The 24,168-nt window shown below is 51.2% G+C and overlaps 1 protein-coding gene across 1 annotated transcript; it reads right to left on the bottom strand.

The window, feature by feature from the left end:
- Positions 1-18,781: 18,781 nt before the first annotated feature.
- On the bottom strand, positions 18,782-20,883 carry LOC122545641 (uncharacterized). The gene has a single exon (XM_087985727.1). It carries the CDS (start codon positions 20,393-20,395, stop codon positions 18,887-18,889), a length of 1,509 nt encoding a protein of 502 aa, XP_087841853.1. The 5' UTR covers positions 20,396-20,883; the 3' UTR covers positions 18,782-18,886.
- Positions 20,884-24,168: the final 3,285 nt, after the last annotated feature.

Below are 24,168 nucleotides of genomic sequence, written 5' to 3'. Positions count from 1 at the left end.
GGGGGATTGGCCGTGCTAAATTACCCATAGTGCACAGGGATGTGTGGGTTAGGGTGTGGGATTGGCCATGCTAAATTACCCATAGTGCCCAGGGATGTGCATGTTAGGATGGGGATTGGCTGTGCTAAATTACCCATAGTGCCCAGGGATGTGCAGGTTAGGGTGGGGGATTGGCCGTGCTAAATTACCCATAGTGCCCAGGGATGTGCAGGTTAGGGTGGGGGATTGGCCGTGCTAAATTACCCATAGTGCCCAGGGATGTGCGGGTTAGGGTGGGGGGATTGGCCGTGCTAAATTACCCATAGTGCTCAGGGATGTGCATGTTAGGATGGGGATTGGCTGTGCTAAATTACCCATAGTGCCCAGGGATGTGCGGGTTAGGGTGGGGGATTGGCCGTGCTAAATTACCCATAGTGCCCAGGGATGTGCGGGTTAGGGTGGGGGGATTGGCCGTGCTAAATTACCCATAGTGCTCAGGGATGTGCATGTTAGGATGGGGATTGGCTGTGCTAAATTACCCATAGTGCCCAGGGATGTGCGGGTTAGGGTGGGGGATTGGCCGTGCTAAATTACCCATAGTGCCCAGGGATGTGTGGGTTAGGGTGGGGGGATTGGCCGTGCTAAATTACCCATAGTGCTCAGGGATGTGCAGGTTAGGGTGTGGGATTGGCCATGCTAAATTACCCATAGTGCCCAGGGATGTGCATGTTAGGATGGGGATTGGCTGTGCTAAATTACCCATAGTGCCCAGGGATGTGCAGGTTAGGGTGGGGGATTGGCCGTGCTAAATTACCCATAGTGCCCAGGGATGTGCATGTTAGGATGGGGATTGGCTGTGCTAAATTACCCATAGTGCCCAGGGATGTGCGGGTTAGGGTGGGGGATTGGCCGTGCTAAATTACCCATAGTGCCCAGGGATGTGCGGGTTAGGGTGGGGGGAGTGGCCGTGCTAAATTACCCATAGTGCACAGGGATGTGTGGGTTAGGGTGGGGGATTGGCCGTGCTAAATTACCCATAGTGCCCAGGGATGTGCGGGTTGGGGGGGGGGATTGGCCGTGCTAAATTACCCACAGTGCCCAGGGATGGGCGGGTTAGGGTGGGGGATTGGCCGTGCTAAATTACCCATAGTGCCCAGGGATATGCGGGTTAGGGTGGATTGGCCGTGCTAAATTACCCATAGTGCCCAGGGATGTGCGGGTTAGGGTGGGGGTTGGCCGTGCTAAATTACCCATAGTGCCCAGGGATGTGCAGGTTAGGGTGGGGATTGGCCATGTTAAATTACCCATAGTGCCCAGGGATGTGCAGGTTAGGGTGGGGATTGGCCATGTTAAATTACCCATAGTGCCCAGGGATGTGCGGGTAAGTGTGGGGATTGGCCGTGCTAAATTACCCATAGTGCCCAGGGATGTGCGGGTCAGGGTGGGGTTGGCTGTGCTAAATTACCCCTAGTGCCCAGGGATGTGCAGGTTAGGGTGGGGTTTTACCGTGCCAAATTACCCATAGCGCCCAGGGATGTGCGGGTCCGGGTGGGGTTGGCCGTGCCAAATTACCCATAGTGCCCAGGGATGTACGGGTTAGGGTGGGGACTGGCCGTGCTAAATTACCCATAGTGCCCAGCGATGTGCAGGTGAGGGTGGGGGATTGGCCGTGCTAAATTACCCAGAGCGTTCGGTGCATTAGCCACAGGGGGAATGGGTCTGGGTGGGTTACTCTTCGGAGGATCGGTGTGGATTGGTTGGGCCAAAGGGCCTGCTCCCACACTGCAAGGGAATCTAATCGAATTGTAACATCCTCCCCTTCCCCCACATGGCCTGGAAACAGCAAAGCAGAGGGACCTTTCCACCCGAGGCTTAGATGGCCGAGCACTTCGAGGTTACTGAGGGGAATTAGAACGACCGGGGTGCTGGGAGGATCTCCCAAAAGAGCCCTCGGGACTCTGTCTGCGTTCTCTTTAGGGGACTGATGGTTCCCTTCCCCCAGCCAATCGCAACCAGGCATTGGATCACACCGAATCCTACCCCACCAAGGTTCTCCACACCCACCTTTTCTCCCACCTCCCCCCGCTCCCCCACACCTCACTCTTGCAATGGGGCACTTCTCAGTGAGGCCAGACTTAGGGGACAGCTTTTCTCTGGCATCTTAGAGTTTGGTCCAGAGAACAGAGAACAATAGAACACAGAACGTTAGAACCTAGAACATTGGAACCTAGAACAGTAGGACATAGAACCATAGAACCTAGAACATTAGAACAATAAAACACTGAACAATAGAACTTGGACATTGGAACACAGAACATTGGATCACAGAACATTGGAACACAGAACATTGGAACACAGGACATTGGAACACAGAACATTGGAACACAGAACATTGGAACACAGAACATTGGAACACAGAACATTGGAACACAGAACATTGGAACACAGAACATTGGAACACAGAACAATAGAACATTAGAACACAGATCATAGAACAATATAAAATAGAACCATAGATCATAGAGCACAGATCAAAATGACATTGAACAATAGAGCACAGACCAATAGGACATTGAACAATAGAACACAGACCAATAGGACATTGAACAATAGAACATAGACCAATAGGACATTGAACAATAGAATATAGACCAATAGGACATTGAACAACAGAACACAGACCAATAGGACATTGAACAATAGAACACAGACCAATAGGACATTGAACAACAGAGCACAGACCAATAGGACATTGAACAATAGAGCACAGACCAATAGGACATTGAACAATAGAATATAGACCAATAGGACATTGAACAACAGAACACAGACCAATAGGACATTGAACAATAGAACACAGACCAATAGGACATTGAACAATAGAACACAGACCAATAGGACATTGAACAATAGAACATAGAGCAATAGGACATTGAACAATAGAATATAGACCAATAGGACATTGAACAACAGAACACAGACCAATAGGACATTGAACAATAGAGCACAGACCAATAGGACATTGAACAATAGAGCACAGACCAATAGGACATTGAACAATAGAATATAGACCAATAGGACATTGAACAACAGAACACAGACCAATAGGACATTGAACAATAGAGCACAGACCAATAGGACATTGAACAATAGAGCACAGACCAATAGGACATTGAACAATAGAACACAGACCAATAGGACATTGAACAATAGAATATAGACCAATAGGACATTGAACAATAGAATATAGACCAATAGGACATTGAACAACAGAACACAGACCAATAGGACATTGAACAATAGAGCACAGACCAATAGGACATTGAACAATAGAGCATAGACCAATAGGACATTGAACAATAGAACATAGAGCAATAGGACATTGAACAATAGAATATAGACCAATAGGACATTGAACAACAGAACACAGACCAATAGGACATTGAACAATAGAGCATAGAGCAATAGGACATTGAACAATAGAGCATAGACCAATAGGACATTGAACAATAGAATATAGACCAATAGGACATTGAACAATAGAGCACAGACCAATAGGACATTGAACAATAGAGCACAGACCAATAGGACATTGAACAATAGAACATAGACCAATACGACATTGAACAATAGAGCGTAGACCAATAGGACATTGAACAATAGAATATAGACCAATAGGACATTGAACAATAGAGCACAGACCAATAGGACATTGAACAATAGAGCACAGACCAATAGGACATTGAACAATAGAGCACAGACCAATAGGACATTGAACAATAGAATATAGACCAATAGGACATTGAACAATAGAGCACAGACCAATAGGACATTGAACAATAGAGCACAGACCAATAGGACATTGAACAATAGAATATAGACCAATAGGACATTGAACAATAGAGCACAGACCAATAGGACATTGAACAATAGAGCACAGACCAATAGGACATTGAACAATAGAGCACAGACCAATAGGACATTGAACAATAGAACATAGAGCAATAGGACATTGAACAACAGAATATAGACCAATAGGACATTGAACAATAGAACATAGAGCAATAGGACATTGAACAATAGAGCACAGACCAATAGGACATTGAACAACAGAATATAGACCAAGAGGACATTGAACAGAATATAGACCAATAGGACATTGAACAATAGAACATAGAGCAATAGGACATTGAACAATAGAGCACAGACCAATAGGACATTGAACAATAGAGCACAGACCAATAGGACATTGAACAATAGAGCACAGACCAATAGGACATTGAACAATAGAATATAGACCAATAGGACATTGAACAATAGAACATAGAGCAATAGGACATTGAACAATAGAATATAGACCAATAGGACATTGAACAACAGAACACAGACCAATAGGACATTGAACAATAGAGCACAGACCAATAGGACATTGAACAATAGAGCACAGACCAAGAGGACATTGAACAATAGAACACAGACCAATAGGACATTGAACAATAGAATATAGACCAATAGGACATTGAACAACAGAACACAGACCAATAGGACATTGAACAATAGAGCACAGACCAATAGGACATTGAACAATAGAATATAGACCAATAGGACATTGAACAATAGAACATAGAGCAATAGGACATTGAACAATAGAATATAGAGCAATAGGACATTGAACAACAGAACACAGACCAATAGGACATTGAACAATAGAGCACAGACCAATAGGACATTGAACAATAGAACATAGACCAAGAGGACATTGAACAGAATATAGACCAATAGGACATTGAACAATAGAATATAGACCAATAGGACATTGAACAATAGAGCACAGACCAATAGGACATTGAACAATAGAACACAGACCAATAGGACATTGAACAATAGAATATAGACCAATAGGACATTGAACAACAGAACACAGACCAATAGGACATTGAACAATAGAGCACAGACCAATAGGACATTGAACAATAGAATATAGACCAATAGGACATTGAACAATAGAACACAGACCAATAGGACATTGAACAATAGAACACAGACCAATAGGACATTGAACAATAGAACACAGACCAATAGGACATTGAACAATAGAATATAGAGCAATAGGACATTGAACAACAGAACACAGACCAATAGGACATTGAACAATAGAGCACAGACCAATAGGACATTGAACAATAGAGCACAGACCAATAGGACATTGAACAATAGAACATAGACCAAGAGGACATTGAACAGAATATAGACCAATAGGACATTGAACAATAGAACATAGAGCAATAGGACATTGAACAATAGAATATAGACCAATAGGACATTGAACAATAGAGCACAGACCAATAGGACATTGAACAATAGAGCACAGACCAATAGGATATTGAACAATAGAATATAGACCAACAGGACATTGAACAATAGAGCACAGACCAATAGGACATTGAACAACAGAACACAGACCAATAGGACATTGAACAATAGAATATAGACCAATAGGACATTGAACAATAGAGCACAGACCAATAGGACATTGAACAACAGAACACAGACCAATAGGACATTGAACAACAGAACACAGACCAATAGGACATTGAACAATAGAGCACAGACCAATAGGACATTGAACAATAGAGCACAGACCAATAGGACATTGAACAATAGAGCACGGACCAATAGGACATTGAACAATAGAGCACAGACCAATAGGACATTGAACAATAGAGCACAGACCAATAGGACATTGAACAATAGAATATAGACCAATAGGACATTGAACAATAGAACACAGACCAATAGGACATTGAACAATAGAACTCAGACCAATAGGACATTGAACAACAGAACATAGAGCAATAGGACATTGAACAACAGAACACAGACCAATAGGACATTGAACAATAGAGCACAGACCAATAGGACTTTGAACAATAGAACACAGACCAATAGGACATTGAACAATAGAACATAGAGCAATAGGACATTGAACAATAGAATATAGACCAATAGGACATTGAACAACAGAACACAGACCAATAGGACATTGAACAATAGAGCACAGACCAATAGGACATTGAACAATAGAGCACAGACCAATAGGACATTGAACAATAGAATATAGACCAATAGGACATTGAACAATAGAACATAGAGCAATAGGACATTGAACAATAGAATATAGACCAATAGGACATTGAACAACAGAACACAGACCAATAGGACATTGAACAATAGAGCACAGACCAAGAGGACATTGAACAATAGAACACAGACCAATAGGACATTGAACAATAGAACATAGAGCAATAGGACATTGAACAACAGAACACAGACCAATAGGACATTGAACAATAGAGCACAGACCAATAGGACATTGAACAATAGAGCACAGACCAATAGGACATTGAACAATAGAACATAGACCAAGAGGACATTGAACAGAATATAGACCAATAGGACATTGAACAATAGAACATAGAGCAATAGGACATTGAACAATAGAATATAGACCAATAGGACATTGAACAATAGAGCACAGACCAATAGGACATTGAACAATAGAACACAGACCAATAGGACATTGAACAATAGAGCACAGACCAATAGGACATTGAACAATAGAACATAGAGCAATAGGACATTGAACAATAGAACATAGAGCAATAGGACATTGAACAATAGAATATAGACCAATAGGACATTGAACAATAGAACATAGAGCAATAGGACATTGAACAATAGAATATAGACCAATAGGACATTGAACAACAGAACACAGACCAATAGGACATTGAACAATAGAGCACAGACCAATAGGACATTGAACAATAGAGCACAGACCAATAGGACATTGAACAATAGAATATAGACCAATAGGACATTGAACAATAGAACATAGAGCAATAGGACATTGAACAATAGAATATAGACCAATAGGACATTGAACAACAGAACACAGACCAATAGGACATTGAACAATAGAGCACAGACCAATAGGACATTGAACAATAGAACACAGACCAATAGGACATTGAACAATAGAACATAGAGCAATAGGACATTGAACAACAGAACACAGACCAATAGGACATTGAACAATAGAGCACAGACCAATAGGACATTGAACAATAGAACATAGACCAATAGGACATTGAACAGAATATAGACCAATAGGACATTGAACAATAGAACATAGAGCAATAGGACATTGAACAATAGAATATAGACCAATAGGACATTGAACAATAGAGCACAGACCAATAGGACATTGAACAATAGAATATAGAGCAATAGGACATTGAACAATAGAATATAGAGCAATAGGACATTGAACAACAGAACACAGACCAATAGGACATTGAACAATAGAGCACAGACCAATAGGACATTGAACAATAGAATATAGAGCAATAGGACATTGAACAATAGAATATAGAGCAATAGGACATTGAACAACAGAACACAGACCAATAGGACATTGAACAATAGAGCACAGACCAATAGGACATTGAACAATAGAACACAGACCAATAGGACATTGAACAATAGAACATAGAGCAATAGGACATTGAACAATAGAATATAGAGCAATAGGACATTGAACAACAGAACACAGACCAATAGGACATTGAACAATAGAGCACAGACCAATAGGACATTGAACAATAGAGCACAGACCAATAGGATATTGAACAATAGAATATAGACCAATAGGACATTGAACAATAGAGCACAGACCAATAGGACATTGAACAACAGAACACAGACCAATAGGATATTGAACAATAGAATATAGACCAATAGGACATTGAACAATAGAGCACAGACCAATAGGACATTGAACAACAGAACACAGACCAATAGGACATTGAACAATAGAGCACAGACCAATAGGACATTGAACAATAGAGCACGGACCAATAGGACATTGAACAATAGAGCACAGACCAATAGGACATTGAACAATAGAGCACGGACCAATAGGACATTGAACAATAGAACACAGACCAATAGGACATTGAACAATAGAACACAGACCAATAGGATATTGAACAACAGAACACAGACCAATAGGACATTGAACAATAGAGCACAGACCAATAGGACATTGAACAATAGAGCACAGACCAATAGGACATTGAACAATAGAGCACAGACCAATAGGACATTGAACAATAGAGCACGGACCAATAGGACATTGAACAATAGAACACAGACCAATAGGACATTGAACAATAGAACACAGACCAATAGGATATTGAACAACAGAACATAGAGCAATAGGACATTGAACAACAGAACACAGACCAATAGGACATTGAACAATAGAGCACAGACCAATAGGACATTGAACAATAGAGCACGGACCAATAGGACATTGAACAACAGAACATAGAGCAATAGGACATTGAACAACAGAACACAGACCAATAGGACATTGAACAACAGAACATAGAGCAATAGGACATTGAACAACAGAACATAGAGCAATAGGACATTGAACAACAGAACACAGACCAATAGGACATTGAACAATAGAACATAGAGCAATAGGACATTGAACAACAGAACATAGAGCAATAGGACATTGAACAACAGAACACAGACCAATAGGACATTGAACAACAGAACATAGAGCAATAGGACATTGAACAACAGAACATAGAGCAATAGGACATTGAACAACAGAACACAGACCAATAGGACATTGAACAATAGAGCACGGACCAATAGGACATTGAACAACAGAACATAGAGCAATAGGACATTGAACAACAGAACACAGACCAATAGGACATTGAACAATAGAGCACGGACCAATAGGACATTGAACAATAGAGCACAGACCAATAGGACATTGAACAATAGAGCACAGACCAATAGGACATTGAACAATAGAACATAGAGCAATAGGACATTGAACAATAGAATATAGACCAATAGGACATTGAACAATAGAACATAGACCAATAGGACATTGAACAATAGAACATAGACCAATAGGACATTGAACAATAGAACACAGACCAATAGGACATTGAACAATAGAACACAGACCAATAGGACATTGAACAATAGAGCACAGACCAATAGGACATTGAACAATAGAACATAGACCAATAGGACATTGAACAATAGAGCACAGACCAATAGGACATTGAACAATAGAGCACAGACCAATAGGACATTGAACAATAGAACATAGACCAATAGGACATTGAACAATAGAACACAGACCAATAGGACATTGAACAATAGAGCACAGACCAATAGGACATTGAACAATAGAGCACAGACCAATAGGACATTGAACAATAGAACACAGACCAATAGGACATTGAACAATAGAACATAGAGCAATAGGACATTGAACAATAGAAGACAGACCAATAGGACATTGAACAATAGAACATAGAGCAATAGGACATTGAACAATAGAGCACAGACCAATAGGACATTGAACAATAGAACATAGACCAATAGGACATTGAACAATAGAACATAGACCAATAGGACATTGAACAATAGAGCACAGACCAATAGGACATTGAACAATAGAACATAGACCAATAGGACATTGAACAATAGAGCACAGACCAATAGGACATTGAACAATAGAACATAGAGCAATAGGACATTGAACAATAGAGCACAGACCAATAGGACATTGAACAACAGAACACGGACCAATAGGACATTGAACAATAGGATATTGAACATTAGAACAATAAAACATTAGAACATAGAACAACGGAACATCAAACAATAGAACATAGAGCCATAGAACATGGAACATTAGAACATAGAACAATAGAACATAAAACAGCGCAGAACAGGCCCTTGGGCCCTCGATGTTGCGCCGACCTGTGAACTATTGTCAACTCGCCGCCCCTCCCCCCCCCCACTACACTATCCCATCACCATCCATGTGCTTATCTAAGGATTGTTTAAATCTCCCGAATGTGGCTGAGTTAACTATGCCCTTACCACTCTCTGCGTAAAGAACCTGCCTCTGACACCTGTCTTAAATCTATCATCCCCCAGTTTGTAGTTATGCCCTCTCGTACACGCTAACGTCATCATCTTAGGAAAAAGTCTTTCACTGTCTACCCTATCTAATCCTCTGATCGTCGTGTATGTCTTTATCAAATCCCCCCCCCCCCCAGCCTTCTTCTCTCCAATGAGAACAGACCCAAGTCTCTGACCCTTTCCTCATAAGACCTTCCCTTCAGACCAGGCAACATCCTGGTAAATCTCCTCTGCACCTTTTCCAATGCTTCCACATCCTTCCTGGAATGGGGTGACCAGAACTGTACACAATATTCCAAGTGCTGCCGCACTAGCGTTTTGTATAGTTGCAGCATGACATCACGGCTCTGGAACGCAATCCCTCTCCCAATAAAACCTAACGCACTGTGTGCCTTATAGAGCCATAGAGATTTACAGCATCGAAACAGACCCTTCTGTATCCAAATGGCGAGCTCTCCCTGTATTCCGCGAGATCTAACCTTGCTAACCAGTCTCCCATGGGGAACCTTGTCGAACGCCTTACTGAAGTCCATATAGATCACATCTACTGCTCTGCCCTCATCAATCCTCTTTGTTACTTCCTCAAAAAACTCAATCAAGTTTGTGAGACATGATTTCCCACGCACAAAGCCATGCTGACGATCCCTAATCAATCCTTGCCTTCCCAAATACATGTACACCCTGTCCCTCAGGATTCCCGCCAACAACTTGCCCACCACCGAGGTCAGGCTCACCGGTCTATAGTCCCCTGGCTTGTCCATACCATCTTTCTTAAACAGTGGCACCACGTTTGCCAACCTCCAGTCTTCTGGTACCTCCCCTGTGAGTATCGATGATACAAATATCTCAGCAAGAGGCCCAGCAATCACTTCTCTCGCTTCCCACAGAGTTCTCGGATACAGCTGATCAAGTCCTGGGGATTTATCCACCTTTACCCGCGTTAAGACATCCAGCACTTCCTCCTCCGTAATCTGGACATTTTGCAAGGTGTCACCATTTATTTCCCTACAGTCTATATCTTCCATATCCTTTTCCACAGTAAATACTGACGCCAAATACTCGTTTCGTATCTCCCCCATTTTCTGCGGCTCCACAGTTCTGTAAGCGAAACAAAGCAGAGACAAACGGTAACGTAAAACCCACACAGACAGCGTGGAACACTGGCCCGATCGCAATTAAAGCCACCATTTTGGAACCATTCGAATGACAGCTTTCACCACATGCCATCACAAGCACTCAAAAATTCCAACGGGATATCCTTTAAGTTACCAAAACGACCAATCTCTCAGAGGGGCCTGTATCGATGCTGTGGGGTGAGATATTTACTCTCTTGGACGTGCAGAGGGAGCTTGGAGTCCATGAAAGTTGCCACCCAGGTGGATAGTGCTGTGAAGAAGGTATGTTAGGTTTCATTCGGAGAGGGGTTTGAGTTCCGGAGCCATGTGGAGCGCCACCAGGATCGGTGCTGGGTCCTCTACTTTTTGTCGTTTACGTAAATGATTTGGATGCGAGCATAAGAGGTGCAGTTAGTCAGTTTGCAGATGACCCCAAAATTGGAGGGTGTAGTGGACAGCGAAGAGGGTTACCTCAGATTACAACAGGATCTGGACCAGATGGGCCAATGGGCTGAGAAATGGCTGATGGAGTTTAATTCAGATAAATGCGAGGTGCTGCATTTTGGGAAAGCAAATCTTAGCAGGACTTATAAACTTAATGGTAAGGTCCTGGGGAGTGTTGCTGAACAAAGAGACCTTGGAGTGCAGGTTCATAGCTCCTTGAAAGTGGAGTTGCAGGTAGATGGGATAGTGAAGAAGGCGTTTGGTATGCTTTCCTTTATTGGTCAGAGTATTGAGTACAGGAGTTGGGAGGTCATGTTGCAGCTGTACAGGACATTGGTTAAGCAACTGATGGAATATTGTGTGCAATTCTGGTCTCCTTCCTATCGGAAAGATATTGTGAAAGTGTTCCGGAAAGAATTCTAGTTCCCTCAGGGCTGACCCTCCGATAACACTCCCTCAGGGCTGACCCTCCGATAACCCTCCCTCAGCGCTGACCCTCCGATAACCCTCCCTCAGGACTGACCCTCCGATAACCCTCCCTCAGGACTGACCCTCCGATAACACACCCTCAGGACTGACCCTCCGATAACACACCCTCAGGACTGACCCTCCGATAACACATCCTCAGGGCTGACCCTCCGATAACACACCCTCAGGACTGACCCTCCGATAACACTCCCTCAGCGCTGACCCTCCGATAACACTCCCTCAGGACTGACCCTCCGATAACACATCCTCAGGGCTGACCCTCCGATAACACACCCTCAGGACTGACCCTCCGATAACACACCCTCAGCGCTGACCCTCCGATAACACACACTCAGCGCTGACCCTCCGATAACACTCCCTCAGGACTGACCCTCCGATAACACATCCTCAGGGCTGACCCTCCGATAACACACCCTCAGGACTGACCCTCCGATAACACACCCTCAGCGCTGACCCTCCGATAACACACACTCAGCGCTGACCCTCCGATAACACTCCCTCAGGACTGACCCTCCGATAACACATCCTCAGGGCTGACCCTCCGATAACACACCCTCAGGACTGACCCTCCGATAACACTCCCTCAGCGCTGACCCTCCGATAACACACTCTCAGGACTGACCCTCCGATAACACACGCTCAGGACTGACCCTCCGATAACACTCCCTCAGGACTGACCCTCCGATAACACTCCCTCAGGACTGACCCCCCGATAACACTCCCTCAGGACTGACCCTCCGATAACACTCCCTCAGCGCTGACCCTCCGATAACACACCCTCAGGGCTGACCCTCCGATAACACACCCTCAGGACTGACCGTCCGATAACACACACTCAGCGCTGACCCTCCGATAACACACCCTCAGCGCTGACCCTCCGATAACACACCCTCAGCGCTGACCCTCCGATACACACCCTGAGGGCTGACCCTCCGATAACACACCCTGAGGGCTGACCCTCCGATAACACACCCTGAGGGCTGACCCTCCGATAACACATCCTCAGGACTGACCCTCGGATAACACTCCCTCAGGACTGACCCTCCGATAACACACCCTCAGCGCTGACTCTCCGATAACACACCCTCAGCACTGACCCTCCGATAACACACCCTCAGCGCTGACCCTCCGATAACACACCCTCAGCGCTGACCCTCCGATAACACTCCCTCAGCGCTGACCCTCCGATAACACTCCCTCAGGGCTGACCCTCCAATAACACTCCCTCAGGACTGACCCCCCGGTAACACATCCTCAGGACTGACCCCCCGATAACACACCCTCAGCGCTGACCCTCCGATAACACTCCCTCAGGACTGACCCTCCGATAACACTCCCTCAGGACTGACCCTCCGATAACACTCCCTCAGCGCTGACCCTCCGATAACACACCCTCAGCGCTGACCCTCCGATAACACTCCCTCAGGACTGACCCTCCGATAACACACCCTGAGGGCTGACCCTCCGATAACACATCCTCAGGGCTGAACCTCCGATAACACACCCTCAGGGCTGACCCTCCGATAACACACTCTCAGGACTGACCCTCCGATAACACACGCTCAGGACTGACCCTCCGATAACACTCCCTCAGGACTGACCCTCCGATAACACTCCCTCAGCGCTGACCCTCCGATAACACACCCTCAGGGCTGACCCTCCGATAACACACCCTCAGGACTGACCGTCCGATAACACACACTCAGCGCTGACCCTCCGATAACACACCCTCAGCGCTGACCCTCCGATAACACACCCTCAGCGCTGACCCTCCGATAACACACCCTGAGGGCTGACCCTCCGATAACACACCCTGAGGGCTGACCCTCCGATAACACATCCTCAGGACTGACCCTCCGATAACACATCCTCAGGACTGACCCTCCGATAACACTCCCTCAGCACTGACCCTCCGATAACACACCCTCAGCGCTGACCCTCCGATAACACACCCTCAGCGCTGACCCTCCGATAACACACCCTCAGCGCTGACCCTCCGATAACACTCCCTCAGCGCTGACCCTCCGATAACACTCCCTAAGGGCTGACCCTCCAATAACACTCCCTCAGGACTGACCCCCCGGTAACACACCCTCAGGGCTGACCCTCCGATAACACTCCCTCAGCGCTGACCCTCCGATAACACTCCCTCAGGACTGACCCTCCGATAACACTCCCTCAGCGCTGACCCTCCGATAACACTCCCTCAGGACTGACCCTCCGATAACACTCCCTCAGGGCTGACCCTCCGATAACACTCCCTCAGGACTGACCCTCCGACAACACTCCCTCAGCGCTGACCCTCCGACAACACTCCCTCAGGACTGACCCCCCGATAACACTCCCTCAGGACTGACCCTCCGATAACACTCCCTCAGGACTGACCCTCCGACAACACTCCCTCAGCGCTGACCTTCCGAAAACACTCCCTCAGCGCTGACCCTCCGATAACACTCCCTCAGCGCTGACCCTCCGATAACACTCCCTCAGGACTGACCCTCCGATAACACTCCCTCAGCGCTGACCCTCCGATAACACTCCCTCAGCGCTGACCCTCCGATAACACTCCCTCAGGACTGACCCTCCGATAACACTCCCTCAGGACTGACCCTCCGATAACACTCCCTCAGCGCTGACCCTCCGATAACACTCCCTCAGGACTGACCCTCCGATAACACTCCCTCAGCGCTGACCCTCCGATAACACTCCCTCAGGGCTGACCCTCCGATAACACTCCCTCAGGACTGACCCTCCGATAACACTCCCTCAGCGCTGACCCTCCGATAACACACCCTCAGGACTGACCCTCCGATAATATTCCCTCAGCGCTGACCCTCCGATAACACTCCCTCAGGACTGACCCTCCGATAACACTCCCTCAGCGCTGACCCTCCGATAACACTCCCTCAGGACTGACCCTCCGATAACACTCCCTCAGCAGAAACAGACCCTTTGGCCCCTTCCGTCCGTGCTAACCCAGATATCCTCAATCAACCCAATCCCCGTTTAGAGTCGTACGGGACAGAAACAGGCCCCTCGGCCCCTCCCGTTCGTGCTAACCCAGATACCCTCAATCAACCCAGTCCCCGTTTAGAGCCGTACAGAACAGAAACAGGCCCTTCGTCCCCTCCCGTCCGTGCTAACCCAGATATCCTCAATCAATCCAGTCCCCGTTTAGAGTCGTAAGGGACAGAAACAGGCCCTTCGGCCACTCCCGTCCATGCTAACTCAGATATCCTAACCCAATCCATGCCCCCCCAACTCGTTTCCAAGCACTTGGCCCCATCTCCCTCTAACACCCTTCCTATCCCACGATACCGCCCCCATCCTTTTAAACGTCGTCACTGTCCCAGCCTCCCACCATTTCCTTGTCCCACACACGCGCCACCCTCTGCGGCGAAACAGTTACCCCTCGGCGCTCCGAGGTGCCTCATCTCCCACTTTGGCGTCGTCTGCGGAATGCGCCGAGCCTCCCCACATTCCACACGTTGGCCTCCAGGAGGAACTGCCATTTTAAGGGCAGCACCGTACCCGCATGCGAGAGGCTGGATCCATGCAGGTCTCTGGGGTTCTCCAGCTGTTCCCCACTCCTCGCTGAAATTTCCAGGCCACCATGTGGCGGAGAACCTTAGATTAGCCGGTTTGGTTTGGCTGTACTAAATTACCCATGGTGCCCAGGGAGGTGCGGGTTAGGGTGGGGATTGGCTGTACTAAATTACCCATCGTGCCCAGGGATGTGCAGGTTAGGCTGGGCGATTGACCGTGCTAAATTACCCATAGTGCCCAGGGATGTGCAGGTTAGGGTGGGCGATTGACCGTGCTAAATTACCCATAGTGCCCAGGGATGTGCGGGTTAGAGTGGGGGATTGGCCATGCTAAATTACCCATAGTGCCCAGGGATGTGCAGGTTAGGCTGGGCGATTGACCGTGCTAAATTACCCATAGTGCCCAGGGATGTGCGGGTTAGGGTGGGGGATTGGCTATGCTAGATTACCCATAGTGCCCAGCGATGTGCAGGTTCGGGTGGGGATTGACCGTGCTAAATTACCCATAGTGCCCAGGGATGTGCAGGTTAGGGTGGAGATTGACCGTGCTAAATTACCCATAGTGCCCAGGGATGTGCAGGTTAGGGTGGAGATTGACCGTGCTAGATTACCCATAGTGCCCAGGGATGTGCGGGTTCGGGTGGGGATTGGTTGTGCTAAATTACCCATAGTGCCCAGGGATGTGCCGGTTAGGGTGGGGAATGGGCGTGCTCAATTACCCACAGTGCACAGGGATGTGCGGGTTAGGGAGGGGATTGACCGTGCTAAATTACCCATAGTGCCCAGGGATGTGTAGGTTAGGGTGGGGATTCACCAAGCTAAATTACCCATAGTGCCCAGGGATGTGCGGGTTTGGGTGGGATTGGCCGTGCTAAATTACCCATAGTGCCCAGGGATGTGCGGGTTAGGGTGGGCGATTGACCGTGCCAAATTAACCATAGTGCCCAGGGATGTGTGGGTTAGGATGGGGGATTGGCTATGCTAAATTACCCATAGTGCCCAGGGATGTGCGGGTTAGGGTGGGCGATTGACCGTGCTAAATTACCCATAGTGCCCAGGGATGTGCAGGTTAGTGTGGGGGATTGGCCATGCTAAATTACCCACAGTGCCCAGAGATGTGTGGGTTAGGGTGGGGATTGGTCGTGCTAAATTACCCATAGTGCCCAGGGATGTGCGGGTTAGGGTGGGGGATTGGCCGTGCTAAATTACCCATAGTGCCCAGGGATGTGCCGGTTAGGGTGGGGAATGGGCGTGCTCAATTACCCATAGTGCACAGGGATGTGCGGGTTAGGGAGGGGATTGACCATGCTAAATTACCCATAGTGCCCAGGGATGTGTAGGTTAGGGTGGGGATTGACCATGCTAAATTACCCATAGTGCCCAGGGATGTGCTGGTTAGGGTGGGGCATTGACCGTGCTAAATTACCCATAGTGCCCAGGGATGTGTGGGTTAGGGTGGGGGATTGGTCATGCTAAATTACCCATAGTGCCCAGGGATGTGCGGGTAAGGGTGGGGATTGGCCGTGCTAAATTACCCATAGTGCCCAGGGATGTGCGGGTAAGGGTGGGGATTGGCCGTGCTAAATTACCCATAGTGCCCAGGGATGTGCGGGTAAGGGTGGGGATTGGCCGTGCTAAATTACCCATAGTGCCCAGGGATGTGCGGGTATGGGTGGGGATTGGCCGTGCTAAATTACCCATAGTGCCCATGGATGTGCGAGTAAGGGTGGGGATTGGTTGTGCTAAATTACCCATAGTGCCCAAGGATGTGCGGGTATGGGTGGGGATTGGTCGTGCTAAATTACCCATAGTGCCCAGGGATGTGTGGGTAAGGGTGGGGATTGGCCGTGCTAAATTACCCATAGTGCCCAGGGATGTGTGGGTAAGGGTGGGGATTGGCCGTGCTAAATTACCCATAGTGCCCAGGGATGTGCGGGTTAGGGTGGGGGGATTGACCGTGCTAAATTACCCATAGTGCCCAGGGATGTGTGGGTAAGGGTGGGGATTGGCCGTGCTAAATTACCCATAGTGCCCAGGGATGTGTGGGTAAGGGTGGGGATTGGCCATGCTAAATTACCCATAGTGCCCAGGGATGTGTGGGTAAGGGTGGGGATTGGCCGTGCTAAATTACCCATAGTGCCCAGGGATGTGTGGGTAAGGGTGGGGATTGGCCGTGCTAAATTACCCATAGTGCCCAGGGATGTGCGGGTTAGGGTGGGGGGATTGACCGTGCTAAATTACCCATAGTGCCCAGGGATGTGTGGGTAAGGGTGGGGATTGGCCGTGCTAAATTACCCATAGTGCCCAGGGATGTGTGGGTAAGGGTGGGGATTGGCCATGCTAAATTACCCATGATTTACGATGCGGCCTCTGCGTTTTCTCACGGTGTGGCATGGGAAAGGGCATGGGAGGGCACGGGAACCCAGGGCCGAACCCTGAGAGTCAAGAGGAGAACTCTCTCCCTCTTCCCGACCAGGAGAAATGTCGTCGGCCAGAGAGCTGGGGTTGAGCGGGCAGGGGGGTGAGGGAGTCAGTCGATCCATCTAATGCTGAAGGGTCGTCAACAAGACTGGAGCCTCCTCCCAGTTTACAAGGGGAACGCGAAGGAGCGCGCTAGATGGGCCAAACGGCCTGAGCTCTCCTCCCGTGGTTAGATTCTCTCTCAATGGGAACCCCCAGGATGTTGATCGTGGTGGGGGGAGGGGGGATTCTGTGATGGTAACACCATCGAACGTCAAGGGGGGCGATGGTTAGATTCTCTCTCAATGGGAACCCCGAGGATGTTGATAGTGGGGGGGAGGGGGGATTCAGTGACGGTAACGCCATTGAACGTCAAGGGGGCGATGGTTAGATTCTCTCTCAATGGGAACCCCCAGGATGTTGATAGTGGGGGGGGGGGGGGGGGGGGGGGATTCTGTGATGGTAACACCATCGAACGTCAAGGGGGCGATGGTTAGATTCTCTCTCAATGGGAACCCCCAGGACGTTGACAGTGGGGGGGAGGGGGGATTCAGTGACGGTAACACCATTGGACGTCAAGGGGGCGATGGTTAGATTCTCTCTCAATGGGAACCCCCAGGATGTTGATAGTGGGGGGGGAGGGGGGATTCAGTGACGGTAACACCATTGGACGTCAAGGGGGCGATGGTTAGATTCAAATCGCGAGGGACACGCGGGGTGTCAGAGAGCACTGGCTTTATTTTTATTCTTGTACGCAGAGACAAACCCATCGGCCCTTCCTCTCCCTGCCAGCCCAGTCCTCCCAAAACAGCCCCTCCCCCTCCATCAGCCTGGATCCCCGGTGGCCTGATTGACGTCCGGGTTGCGGCGGCCATCTTGGACGCCATCTTGGTCGTCGGCCAGGAGCTCCCGGATGGTGTGGCGCCCCCCGGTGGAGCAGAAGACGTGGTCCAGGCGGGCGGCCCGGTCCCACACCACGCGCCCGCGGTGCTTGAAGTACTGGATGCGGTGCTGGGGGATGGCTAAGGCACCCAGCTCAGCCTCCACCAGCTCTCCCCAGGTGAACAGCTCAAAGGGCTGCTCCACCGTGCCCAGGAAGCGGTCATGGTAGCCAACCGTGAAATCAGCGGGCCGCAGCTCCGGGTCCCAGCGGATCCGGGAGATCACCATACCCGCTGTTCGCATTGGGGCCTTCTTGCCCTCCTGCCGGGGCACCTCCGCCCCTCCTGGGCATCCTGATACCTCTGTCCCGCTCGCCGTGCCCGGCATCTCTGTCCCGCTCGCCGTGCCCGGTATCTCTGTCCCGCTCGCCGTGCCCGGCATCTCTGTCCCGCTCGCCGTGCCCGGTATCTCTGTCCCGCTCGCCGTGCCCGGTATCTCTCCCTCTCTCGCTGTGCCCGGTATCTCTCCCTCTCTCGCCGTGCCCGGTATCTCTCCCTCTCTTGCTGTGCCCGGTATCTCTGACCCGCTCGCCGTGCCCGGTATCTCTCCCTCTCTCGCTGTGCCCGGTATCTCTCCCTCTCTCGCTGTGCCCGGTATCTCTGTCCCGCTCGCCGTGCCCGGTATCTCTCCCTCTCTCGCTGTGCCCGGTATCTCTGACCCGCTCGCCGTGCCCGGTATCTCTCCCTCTCTCGCCGTGCCCGGCATCTCTGTCCCGCTCGCCGTGCCCGGTATCTCTGTCCCGCTCGCCGTGCCCGGTATCTCTGTCCCGCTCGCCGTGCCCGGTATCTCTGTCCCGCTCGCCGTGCCCGGCATCTCTGTCCCGCTCATCGTGTCCAGGTGGAGTATCTCTCCCTCTCTCGCTGTGCCCGGTATCTCTCCCTCTCTCGCCGTGCCCGGTATCTCTCCCTCTCTCGCCGTGCCCGGTATCTCTCCCTCTCTTGCTGTGCCCGGTATCTCTGTCCCGCTCGCCGTGCCCGGTAGCTCTGTCCCGCTCGCCGTGCCCGGTATCTCTCCCTCTCTCGCTGTGCCCGGTATCTCTGTCCCGCTCATCGTGTCCAGGTGGGTTATCTCTCCCTCTCTTGCTGTGCCCGGTATCTCTGTCCCGCTCGCCGTGCCCGGTAGCTCTGTCCCGCTCGCCGTGCCCGGTATCTCTCCCTCTCTCGCTGTGCCCGGTATCTCTCCCTCTCTCGCCGTGCCCGGTATCTCTCCCTCTCTTGCTGTGCCCGGTATCTCTGTCCCGCTTGCCGTGCCCTCGATGGCGCAGAGGGCTGGGTGCTGGTTCCAACAGCGATCCCCAAACGCACAGCGCCCCCGCAGGTGGAAAGTGCACACAGGGACAGAGACGGAATTCCCGCGGGGCTGATGCCCCTCCTGCCGGGTACCATCTGCCATCTGGAGCAGCAGCAGTGCCCAGGGCTACAGGGGGAGACACAAACACAGAGAGGTGGGGGCAAGGCAGGTTACAGAGCTGGGCACACACCGGGCACACACACCCACAGGGCACAGCCTCGTATCACCCTCTCTCTCTCACTAACTCCCTCTATCTCTCACTCCCTGTCCCTCTCACTCTCTTCGATCCTCTCAGACCCCCTCTGTCTGTCTCTGTCTCTCTCTCTCTCTGACCTTCATTCTCGCTCTTAGACCCTCTCTCTCTCTCACACACTCTCCCTCTCTCTAAACCACAAGTGCGCACACAGACACACACACTCTCCCTCTCTCTTACCCACGCACACACACTCTCTCTCCCTCTAAAGCGCACACAAACACACTCTTATTTTCTCTCTCTCTCTGACCTGCTGTCTTTCTCCCAGATCCTCTCTCTCAGACCTACTCTCTCAGATGCTCTCTTTCTCTCCATCGCTCAGACCCTCTCTCTCACACACACACACACACAGACACCTTCCCTCCCTCTCTCCCTCCCAGTCTCTCTCGCTTTCTCTCTCTCTCTATCCCTCCCTCTCTCCCTCTCTCACACACACAGACTCCCTTGCTTTCTCTCTCTGACCCTCCCTCTCACACACACACACACAGACCCTCCCTCCCTCACAGACTCCCTTGCTTTCTCTCTCTCTCTCGCTGACCCTCCCTCTCTCCCTCTCTCTCACACACAGACCCTTCATCCCTCCCTCACAGACTCCCTCGCTTTCTCTCTCTCTGACCCTCCCCCTCTCTCACACACACAGACCCTCCCTCCCTCACAGACTCCCTTGCTTTCTCTCTCTCCCTGACCCTCTCGCTCTCTCTCTCTCTCTCAGACCTTCTCTCTCTCTCACACACACATAACCTCTCTCTTTCTCGCACTGACAGACTCCCTCACTTTCTCTCTCTCTGTCTTTCTCACTCTCTCTCTCGCTCTCAGACCCTCCCTCTCTCTCCTGTCTCTCTCGCTCTCAGAGTCTCTCTCTTTCTGTCTCTCTGTCTCTCACACACCCTCACACTCTCCGTCGCTCCCTGTCTCTGTCCCCGTCTCTCCCTCTCTCTCGCTCTGTCCCCCTCACTCTCTATCGATCTCTCCCTCTCTCCCAGCTCTCTCTCTCTCTCTCTCAGACCAGCACCCCTTCAGTCTCTCTCTCTCTGTCACACCTCACCCCGTTCCCTCTCTCCCCCCAACCCTTCGTTCTCTCTCTCTCTCACTCTCTGTCTCTTTCTCGGTCAGACCAGCCCGCACCCACTCTCTCTCTTGCTCACTTCCCCAGGCCAAGAGAATCCTACCTGGATTCTGCCTCTCCCTGCTGCTCTCAGAGTCAGGAATGTTGAATGCGGAAGTAATGGGGGATGGGCAGGGAGACGTAGATAATAACCCAGTGATCCCAGAGCTCCCGATGCAAAACCGGTCAGTGGTTCCACTCCGAGCAGAGACACGGGATGGGAGTGGGACTGAGGGAGTGGGCACTGTCGGAGGGTCAGTGCTGAGGGAGTGGGCACTGTCGGAGGGTCAGTGCTGAGGGAGTGGGCACTGTCGGAGGGTCAGTGCTGAGGGAGTGGGCACTGTCGGAGGGTCAATGCTGAGGGAGGGGGCACTGTCGGAGGGTCAGTGCTGAGGGAGGGGGCACTGTCGGAGGGTCAGTGCTGAGGGAGCGGGCACTGTCGGAGGGTCCGTGCTGAGGGAGAGGGTACTGTCGGAGGGTCAGTGCTGAGGGAGCGGGCACTGTCGGAGGGTCCGTTCTGAGGGAGCAGGCACTGTCGGAGGGTCAGTGCTGAGGGAGTGCCATACTGTCGGAGGGTCAGTGCTGAGGGAGAGGGCACTCTCGGAGGGTCAGTGCTGTGGGAGAGGGCACTGTCGGAGGGTCAGTGCTGAGGGAGCGGGCACTGTCGGAGGGTCCGTTCTGAGGGAGCAGGCACTGTCGGAGGGTCAGTGCTGAGGGAGCGGGCAGTGTCGGAGGGTCAGTGCTGAGGGAGTGCCGCACTGTCGGAGGGTCAGGGCTGAGGGAGCGGGAACTGTCGGAGAGTCCGTGCTGAGGGAGCGGGCACTGTCGGAGGGTCAGTGCTGAGGGAGCGGGCACTGTCGGAGGGTCAGTGCTGAGGGAGCGGGCACTGTCGGAGGGTCAGTGCTGAGGGAGCGGGCACTGTCGGAGGATCAGTGCTGAGGGAGTGCCACAATGTCGGAGGGTCAGTGCTGAGGGAGTGGGCACTGACGGAGGGTCAGTGCTGAGGGAGCGGGCACTGTCGGAGGGTCAGTGCTCAGGGAGCGGGCACTGTCGGAGGATCCGTCCTGAGGGAGCGGGCACTGTCAGAGGGTCCGTCCTGAGGGAGCGGGCACTGTCGGAGAGTCCGTCCTGAGGGAGCGGGCACTGTCGGAGGGTCCGTCCTGAGGGAGCGGGCACTGTCGGAGGGTCAGTGCTGAGGGAGTGGGCACTGTCGGAGGGTCAGTGCTGAGGGAGTGGGCACTGTCGGAGGGTCAGTGCTGAGGGAGTGGGCACTGTCGGAGGGTCAATGCTGAGGGAGGGGGCACTGTCGGAGGGTAAGTGCTGTGGGAGGGGGCACTGTCGGAGGGTCAGTGCTGAGGGAGCGGGCACTGTCGGAGGGTCCGTGCTGAGGGAGAGGGTACTGTCGGAGGGTCAGTGCTGAGGGAGCGGGCACTGTCGGAGGGTCCGTTCTGAGGGAGCAGGCACTGTCGGAGGGTCAGTGCTGAGGGAGTGCCATACTGTCGGAGGGTCAGTGCTGAGGGAGAGGGCACTCTCGGAGGGTCAGTGCTGTGGGAGAGGGCACTGTCGGAGGGTCAGTGCTGAGGGAGCGGGCACTGTCGGAGGGTCCGTTCTGAGGGAGCAGGCACTGTCGGAGGGTCAGTGCTGAGGGAGCGGGCAGTGTCGGAGGGTCAGTGCTGAGGGAGTGCCGCACTGTCGGAGGGTCAGGGCTGAGGGAGCGGGAACTGTCGGAGAGTCCGTGCTGAGGGAGCGGGCACTGTCGGAGGGTCAGTGCTGAGGGAGCGGGCACTGTCGGAGGGTCAGTGCTGAGGGAGCGGGCACTGTCGGAGGGTCAGTGCTGAGGGAGCGGGCACTGTCGGAGGATCAGTGCTGAGGGAGTGCCACAATGTCGGAGGGTCAGTGCTGAGGGAGTGGGCACTGACGGAGGGTCAGTGCTGAGGGAGCGGGCACTGTCGGAGGGTCAGTGCTCAGGGAGCGGGCACTGTCGGAGGGTCCGTTCTGAGGGAGCAGGCACTGTCGGAGGGTCAGTGCTGAGGGAGCGGGCAGTGTCGGAGGGTCAGTGCTGAGGGAGTGCCGCACTGTCGGAGGGTCAGGGCTGAGGGAGCGGGAACTGTCGGAGAGTCCGTGCTGAGGGAGCGGGCACTGTCGGAGGGTCAGTGCTGAGGGAGCGGGCACTGTCGGAGGGTCAGTGCTGAGGGAGCGGGCACTGTCGGAGGGTCAGTGCTGAGGGAGCGGGCACTGTCGGAGGATCAGTGCTGAGGGAGTGCCACAATGTCGGAGGGTCAGTGCTGAGGGAGTGGGCACTGACGGAGGGTCAGTGCTGAGGGAGCGGGCACTGTCGGAGGGTCAGTGCTCAGGGAGCGGGCACTGTCGGAGGATCCGTCCTGAGGGAGCGGGCACTGTCAGAGGGTCCGTCCTGAGGGAGCGGGCACTGTCGGAGAGTCCGTCCTGAGGGAGCGGGCACTGTCGGAGGGTCCGTCCTGAGGGAGCGGGCACTGTCGGAGGGTCAGTGCTGAGGGA

The sequence above is a fragment of the Chiloscyllium plagiosum genome, unplaced genomic scaffold (genome assembly GCF_037043375.1).
Source record: "Chiloscyllium plagiosum isolate Xiang-an unplaced genomic scaffold, Cpla_swu_hap1 HiC_scaffold_161, whole genome shotgun sequence".
NCBI lineage: Eukaryota > Metazoa > Chordata > Chondrichthyes > Orectolobiformes > Hemiscylliidae > Chiloscyllium > Chiloscyllium plagiosum.
Note: the sequence above shows the minus strand (reverse complement) of the source record. Positions and strands in the feature narration are given on the sequence as shown.

Excerpts from the sequence above, each read along its gene's own strand:
- LOC122545641 (XM_087985727.1), bottom strand. The coding sequence starts at position 20,395 with ATGGCAGATGGTACCCGGCAGGAGGGGCATCAGCCCCGCGGGAATTCC.